The 7,888-nt window shown below is 46.7% G+C and overlaps 1 protein-coding gene across 1 annotated transcript; it reads left to right on the top strand.

Moving 5' to 3' along the window:
* Positions 1 to 560: 560 nt before the first annotated feature.
* Positions 561 to 3,221, top strand: LOC109736392 (DEAD-box ATP-dependent RNA helicase 28). The gene has a single exon (XM_020295647.4). The coding sequence runs from the start codon at positions 717 to 719 to the stop codon at positions 3,051 to 3,053; it is 2,337 nt and encodes a 778-aa protein (XP_020151236.1). The 5' UTR covers positions 561 to 716; the 3' UTR covers positions 3,054 to 3,221.
* The last annotated feature ends 4,667 nt before the right edge of the window (positions 3,222 to 7,888 follow it).

The raw sequence follows: 7,888 nt of genomic DNA, 5'->3' as shown, positions 1-7,888 counted from the left end.
TCTTGTAACTATCTCGTGGGATCCAGTTATGGTCCCATATCCTGGTAGAGACTCCATCACCAACTCTTCTGACCACATCCTGAGCCAAAACATCTCTTCCATCTAGAATCGCTCGCCAAATCTGAGACGGGTGCGACCCCAATTCAGCCTGTAGCGGTGACACATCCGGATAATAAACAGCCTTCAGCAACCTAGCACTCAATGACTCAGTTTCATTCAATAACTTCCAGGCTTGTCTCGAGAGCAAAGCTAAGTTGAAAAGCTCATTGTCCCTAAACCCCATTCCTCCCATGTGCTTTGGTTTAGTCATTATGTCCCACGCTACCCAAGCTGGTTTGCGTTTCCCCCTACTGCTTCCCCACCAGAACTGACAAATAATAGATGTGATATTGTCACAAAGTTCCCTTGGCAGCCTGAAAACACGCCATTGAAAATACTGGTATAGCCTGCGCTACTGACTGTTTAGATTGGTGGAGACTGAGGAGTAGGGACGATACGCCGTCGACGTCGAACTGGACCGGGTAAACTGGGAGAAGTCTCGTATGCTAGCGATTGGGCCGGCCCAATTCGGGCGTTCTCGGTCCGTTCGTCCGCTTGTCAGAGCGCTCCTGCTGGATTAAACCCTCGCCTCCTCCCCGAAACCCCAACCCCCCGCCGCCGGAAAACCTAACACAGCCGCCCGCCCACCTCCCTCCGTCTCCCCTGCCCCTCCCAACATGGACCCCGACTTCCGGTTCGACCCGGACGGCTCCGACGACGAGGCACCGGCGGGTGCCGCCGCGCGGCGCAAGCCCGCGCAGTCGCCGTGGGAGTTCTCCACGTACGCCGAGTCCGTGGCGGCGGAGCACGCGGCGCGCCGCACCACCTCCATCGACGAGAAGATCTCCCAGGCCCTCCGGGGCCGGCGCAACCCCTCCATGCCCGATGGCTCCGAGGACGAGGAGGAGGATGATGCTGATGACGACAGCGACGAGGAGGCGGCGGTGAAGGGGGAGAGCGGGGACGACGAGGACGAGATCGAGGAGAGCGACGACGACGAAGAGATCGAGTCGAGCGGCGGGGAGGAGGATGGTGAAGTGGAAGCTGGCGGGCAAGAAGAAGAGGAAGAGGATGAAGAGGTGGGGGAAGAAGAAGAGGCTGTGCAAGAGGAAGACGATGCACCCGAGCAACCGGATCCATCTCAATTCTTCGCGTCATCGGAAGGAGCTTCATTCAGTGCAAGGTCGTTTCTTGAGCTCAACTTATCACGCCCACTCATTCGAGCCTGTGAAGCACTGGGCTACCAGAAGCCGACACCGATTCAGGCCGCATGCATCCCTCTGGCATTAACAGGGCGGGACATATGCGGCAGCGCCATCACAGGATCAGGGAAGACGGCTGCTTTCTCTCTGCCCGTGCTGGAGCGTCTGCTTTTCCGGCCAAAGCGCGTGCCTGCCATCAGGGTGCTTATTCTCACTCCAACCAGAGAGCTGGCTGCACAGGTCCATAGCATGATTGAGAAATTAGCCCAGTTTACTGATATCAGGTGCTGTCTCATAGTGGGTGGGCTTCCAACCAAGGCACAGGAGGTGGCTTTAAGGTCGAATCCTGACATTGTGGTTGCCACTCCTGGGCGTATAGTGGATCATCTGCGCAACTCCCTTTCTGTCGGGCTTGAAGATCTTGCAGTTTTGATCCTTGACGAAGCTGATCGTTTGCTAGAATTGGGTTTCAGTGTTGAAATTGGTGAGCTGATTCGCATGTGTCCTAAAAGGAGGCAGACCATGCTCTTTTCTGCTACAATGACGGAGCAGATCGATGAGCTCGTGAAACTTTCTCTGAACAAGCCAGTCCGTCTTGAAGCTGATCCTTCGCTGAAACGCCCTGCAACATTGACTGAAGAGGTGGTTAGAATACGGCGATCACGTGAAGCAACTCAAGAAGCTGTTCTGCTTGCTCTCTGTTTGAAGACCTTCAAGGAAAGAGTGATCATTTTTAGTGGGACAAAGCATTCTGCTCACAGACTGAAGATACTGTTTGGTCTGTCTGGGATAAAAGCTGCTGAGCTTCATGGCAACCTTACACAGGCGCAGCGGCTTGAGGCTTTAGAACAATTCAAAAAGCAAGAAGCGGACATCCTGATTGCAACTGATATTGCAGCTCGTGGTATTGACATTGTTGGTGTTCGAACTGTCATAAATTTTGCCTGTCCACGTGATGTCAAAACTTACCTTCATCGTGTTGGCCGTACTGCAAGGGCTGGCAGGGAAGGATATGCTGTGACATTTGTTACTGATGATGATAGATCCCTCTTGAAAGCTATTGCAAAGAAGGCTGGTTCTCAGCTGAAAAGCCGCATTGTTGCCGAGAAACCTGTGTCTGACTGTGCAAAATTAATTGAGCAGCTGGAGCATCAAATTTCTAACATAATTCTGGAAGAAAGGGAGGAAATGGCATTGAGAAAGGCTGAAATGGAAGCTACAAAGGCAGAAAATATGATAGCTCACAGGGATGAGATATATTCACGCCCCAAGAGAACCTGGTTTGCTACTGAGAAGGAAAAGAAACTTTTGGCAAAGGCTGCTAAAGAATCCTTGGATCAAGTTAAAGGTGGTTCTGTAGTTGTTAGTGCTCAGCAAGCTGAAGATCTTCGTCTGAAGGAGAAAAGAAGAAGAGAGCGTGAGAAAAACCTACCTAGGAAGAAACGCAGAAAATTGGAGGCGCAACGGGAGATGCTGGAGGAGGAGAAGGAAGATGAGGAGGAAGCTCAGGAAAGCAAAGGAGGGAAGAAAGCAAAGAGTAGCCAATCTGTAGTTGATGTCGCTTATCGCAGGGCAAAATCAATGAAGGCGACGGGCAAAACCGGCATTCGCTCTAGCAAAGGAAAGAATGAGAAAGGGTCAAAACAGCCTTCTGAAAAGGGCCAAACCAGGCAAGAGGAAATGCATGAACTGTTCCAGAATGATATGAGTGAATGGAAGCAGGGTCGTTCCCTGAAGAAAAAGGACACCTCGTTTGCAAAGAAATCTAAGAATTCCTTCAAGAGCAAATCAAGGTACAAGCGACGTAAGTAGAAGGCCTGTCAACATGTGACGGCTTATCACAACTGGGCGGGCACTGCATTCTGTTGTGACATTTTTTATAAGTTTGCCCTAAAGAATTGCCAGGGTCCTCATGTTGTTCCCTGTTTAGTAGTTCTAAGAATTTTACCCATACTATGTAATGGCATTGTTCTGAAATTATCTTGTGGTTTCCGGTTCAGCGGTTTATTATACTCCCTCCGTTCTTAAATACTTGTCTTTCTAGGCATTTCAACAAGTGACTACATACGGAGTAAAATGAGTGAATCTACACTCTAAAATATGTCTACATACATCCGTATGTGATAGTCATTTGAAATGCCTAGAAAGACAAGTATTTAGGAACGGAGGGAGTAGTTTCTTTCAGTTCTTTATTATTATTATTTCCATTTTCCGCTTTTCCTTCAGATTTCCTTTTTCTGTCGTTTATTTCAGTTTTTTTAAGTTTCCTTTCAGGTTTTTTCTTGTTTTCATTGTTTCTTTTCTCCTGTTAATTTCATAACGCTTCGTCTGGATGTTGCATTCGGGCCTGGTATTGGGTATTGGCATTCGTCTCAGCTGAATATCCCGAATACCACCATTTGGTTGATCTTGGCATTTATCTGTGGCATTTGGGCAAGATATCAAGCGACCCGCCCCTAAAGCAAAAAACCTGCCGGCCCAAGTTGGAGCATCTGTGCTCGACATCGAGCCGGCGTGCCTGCACCCCGAGCGCTGCCGTCAGTGCGGGTGTTTTGCTGACAGCCTCCCTCCCCTCTTCGTAGATATCCGACCCTCTCCCTGTTCAGTGTCCATCTCCTCTTTGCTTGATCTCTCATCTTTTTCCTCTGCAGAACACGCGGCCGAGATTAAGAAGGCCAACGGCGACCTCTACCTCAATATATTTTTTGCTTGCTGTCGTAATTACTGCAATGTTGTGGCTGCTGTCAAGTGTGTATTGTGTTTTATCCTGCTAGTGGCAAGCAATTTTATGCAGATACAACTATATTTGCAAGCTAGGAATCTGGTCTTGTGGATTGTTTTCGGCCAACCTGCAGGTTTAGCATTTCTCTTGGTGTTCCTAACTCGTAAGCTGTTGAAGAACCGGTTATGTTTTGTAGTGGCTCAGATGTAAGCTTGGTGTCTTAAGCTGCCCAGCTGTTGAGCTTATGCCTTCTTTTCATTGGTTATTATTACTGTACCTGTCAATAGGCACAACTGTTTAAGTAGAACCTGGAACTTTTGTACTCACAGCACCTTATCTGCTGATGGGACTTGATGGCCATGTTTCGTCGCAGTCTCAAATGCAGTATTTGTTAATTGTGTCGATCTTTGTGCACTTGTGTGTTAGTGTATACATGAAAATACACTTGGTCTGAATCTCTTGCAGGTTTGCACCATCATCTTTGTTGCATTATTTTTATGTGATATATAATTATTCAAATACATTCAGATGGTCAATTCCTCACTTTATCAACATCAAGTCTGTGTTCTGAATACCTAAACATCCAAACAAAAATATTGACATGCAATCTCAATACTTCGACCCAATGCAATGCCAAGGCTTCCAATGCAAACATCCAAACAGAGAGTAAGTACAATTATGTTAAACATATTTATGTTGACTGTACACAAAAAAAATCATTACACTGTGGACTTTAAACAAATGATAAAAATTATTTTACAATGTTTATCAATTAGAAAATCGTGCATGCATTTTTTTAGTCATGTTATTCTCAAAACTCTTCATGCTTTTAAAAATCATTCATTCATTTTTAGAAATGTTCACACTTTATCAAAAATCTTCATGTCATTCTTTGTTTTTCAGTTTTAAAGTAAATATTATTGTTTTATGATAAATTAAAAAAACACATGAAAACCTGCGCAAACCAAAGATAGAAATCGCACAAAAACCGGATGGGTGCTTAAGGCGCCGAACTGGACCAGCCCACATGCACGCATAGTGGTTGTGTGTTCCGTCGCGTCAAATAGGACGCAAATGTTGCCTCCTCCTCCTCCAAGAAAGAAAGTTAGGGCTTGTGCCTGCCAGCGCCGACGCAGATTCGCCCCGTCTCCGGTGGCCCTAGGGCGATGGAGCCGCGGTGGATCCTGGCAAGGGCCGACGGGAGGGCTCCATTTTTAGTCTTTTTTTCAATCTTGCTAGGGTTTGTGTCCTGCTCAGGAAGGCGAGACGGCGGCGACTCCCTAAAGATGGAATAAAGGCCGCCTAGCCCGCGTTCCAGCGGTGCGTCTAGCATCGTTGGTGGGCGTGTGGAGGTGTGTCTCCGGCAGATCTATCTTTGGTGGATTTGCTCGGATCTCGTCGTTGTTCGTCTACGTTCGTGTGTCTTCGGTTTGGATCCTTCCGATCTACATTATTTTTCATCAGCGGCGGTTGCTGTTCTGGGGTGCTGGTCCTATGGGGCCTTCGCACGACGACTTCCTGACTGTCTACGATAACAAGTTGTGCCCGACTCCGGCTATGGAGGAGCGATGAAGGCAGCACGCCTTCGGCTCGCTTCAGTGCTTGTAGTCGTCGCTAGGTGGTCTACGGATCTGGATGTAATTTTTATTTCTGGTGTTCGTTGTACTGGTATGATTGAAGATGAATATATTAGAAGTCTACCCCCCAAAAAAGGATGCAAATGTTATTTCTTGCTTATTCCGAGTATAGCAGGCGTGCCTCATGGCTGATCGGGTTTTTTACGTAGGTTTATTTTTTCCAGGGGTTTTCACGGTTTTTTCTGTAGGTTTTGTTATTATGTTCTTGGGCTACAGGTCTGTACAGTTTTCTCCTGTTTTTTTTGGTTTTAAATCTCTCTTTCTTCCTATTTTTTAATTTTTTTCCACCTTTTTGTCCAATACACAAACATTTCCAAATACACTATGACCATTTTTTAGTACCCTAAACATTTATTTAATACATGGCAACAATTTTAAATACACAATGAACATTTTTAAAATACAGGATGAACATTTTTCTAATACTTGGAGATTCTTTTTTGTAAATTTACAAGTACACAATGAACATTTTATTATATTTTACAAATATTCTTGAACAAATATACAGGGAAAAACTTTAATGAAATACTACATATATAATGAGAAAACATAGAAGGAAAAGAAAAGAAAATCTTAGATGTACGTATGTAGCCTGTGCAAACTAACCCATCGATCGCTACACATGTTTGCTTCCTAAGGGCATGCACTTTTTTTTCAACAGAAAGAACAATAGTTTTGCGTTCTCGCCGCCACAGCCGCTAGCGGCGCTTTCTTTCACAGCCGTCCTCCGGTGGCCCCCCTCCGTCGACGATCTCGGTCGTCGGTGGTGAGGGGGTCACCGGATTCAAGCGTGTGGATCGTTTTAGGTTTTGGGTTGTCCATCGTCTTGGCTTCGGCGTGGCGATGGCGACGCTGAATAAAGATTCTTCAGATCCTACCCCGACGAGGTGATTGGTCCTATGGTTGGGGATGGATTTGGAAACCAGTCTGTTCAAGTAAGGATGGTGTGGCGGCGGCATCCTTGTGGTGGACCTGTGTCCTTGGGCTCCACTATTGCGACGACGTCCGCTCCAGCGCCGGCGCGGAGCTTGGGAGGTAGTCCAGGAGCAGATGCAGGTTGTGGTTTGCTTCGCCGGCATCTGGAGGATGGTGGATCGTGTGTTGAGTCTGTGGTTTGTGGATGGCAGGTATGATTTTCTCCTCCAACGTCTTAGTCATGTGGGGTTGCCAGATCTGGAGTTCGATGGCGTGTCCGGGGTGTTGCCCCAGTCTGATTCGTTCAACGGAAATGGTTTCGCCTTTGGCGAGTCACCTTGGAGGTCCGCAAAGCTGCATATCAGCAATGAAGCTGCGTCGAGCTCGGGTGTGGAGGTGATCCGTCATTTTTTTCCTTTGGTGGCTGTTGTGGTGGTGCCTGAGGCAGGTGACAGGCGTTGGTGTCAAGCTGAGAGGATTCTTCGGTCTTGTTTGTAATTTTACTTCTTGGTTGGTGTTTCTTTGTGCAAAGGCTAGCGTTCCGCTATCTTGTCAATTTTGTCAGGTCGGTATGTATGTGACTTGTACTATGATGCTTCCGATATAAATGAGACACGTATTGCCATGCAAAAATGCATTTTTTTTGAGAAATATCCAAATTCATTATGCAAGTTCATTAGAAGTACAAATCACCTCAAACATTATAAAACTTAAATCAAGGACTTTAGACCATCGAACGACCACTACGGCACCAGAACGAGCCTCGGATGCATCGCTGGTTGCTTGACTTATTGACGATAGCCGAGTAGTCTTCGTGCACATGCCCCCAAGGACCAACGTCCTGAAGCCACAACCATCGACTTTGAACCCTTCAATAAATCTGAAGGAACTGACATCAAAACTCACTATCGAGCATGCACGAGGAGAAACCCTAACCTTGTCATTCCAAGGAGAGGACAAGAATCTACGCCAGAGCTCCGTCGACAACATCTAGATGGGCACACTCTATGAGGCTCAGAGCCCGAAGACAAGCGTCGCCATCTACCGGAGCACCGACCCCGAGAGGACTAAAAATCTCTAGCCTGAGCGAAGGCATCGGCATTCCTCTACCCGCCACAGGCTGCCGGAGCTGTAGGCAGAGGGGAGGCAAAATCACGGGCTAGCCTAATACGTCTCCAACGTATCTATAAATTTTTATTGTCCCATGCTATTATATTATTTGTTTTGGATGTTCTATATGCATTATTATACTATTTTATATCATTTTTTGGGACTAACCTATTAACCTAGTGCCAGTGCGAGTTGCTATTTTTTTCTTCTTGTTTTTGGCTTTTTCAGAAGGAATATCAAACGGAGTCCAAACGGAATAAAAC

This window comes from Aegilops tauschii, chromosome 5, assembly GCF_002575655.3.
Source record: "Aegilops tauschii subsp. strangulata cultivar AL8/78 chromosome 5, Aet v6.0, whole genome shotgun sequence".
NCBI classification, from domain to species: Eukaryota; Viridiplantae; Streptophyta; class Magnoliopsida; order Poales; family Poaceae; genus Aegilops; species Aegilops tauschii.
The sequence above is the reverse complement of the archived record's forward strand: the minus strand, read 5'-3'. Positions and strand labels throughout refer to the sequence as shown.

Excerpts from the sequence above, each read along its gene's own strand:
- LOC109736392 (XM_020295647.4), top strand. The coding sequence starts at position 717 with ATGGACCCCGACTTCCGGTTCGACCCGGACGGCTCCGACGACGAGGCA.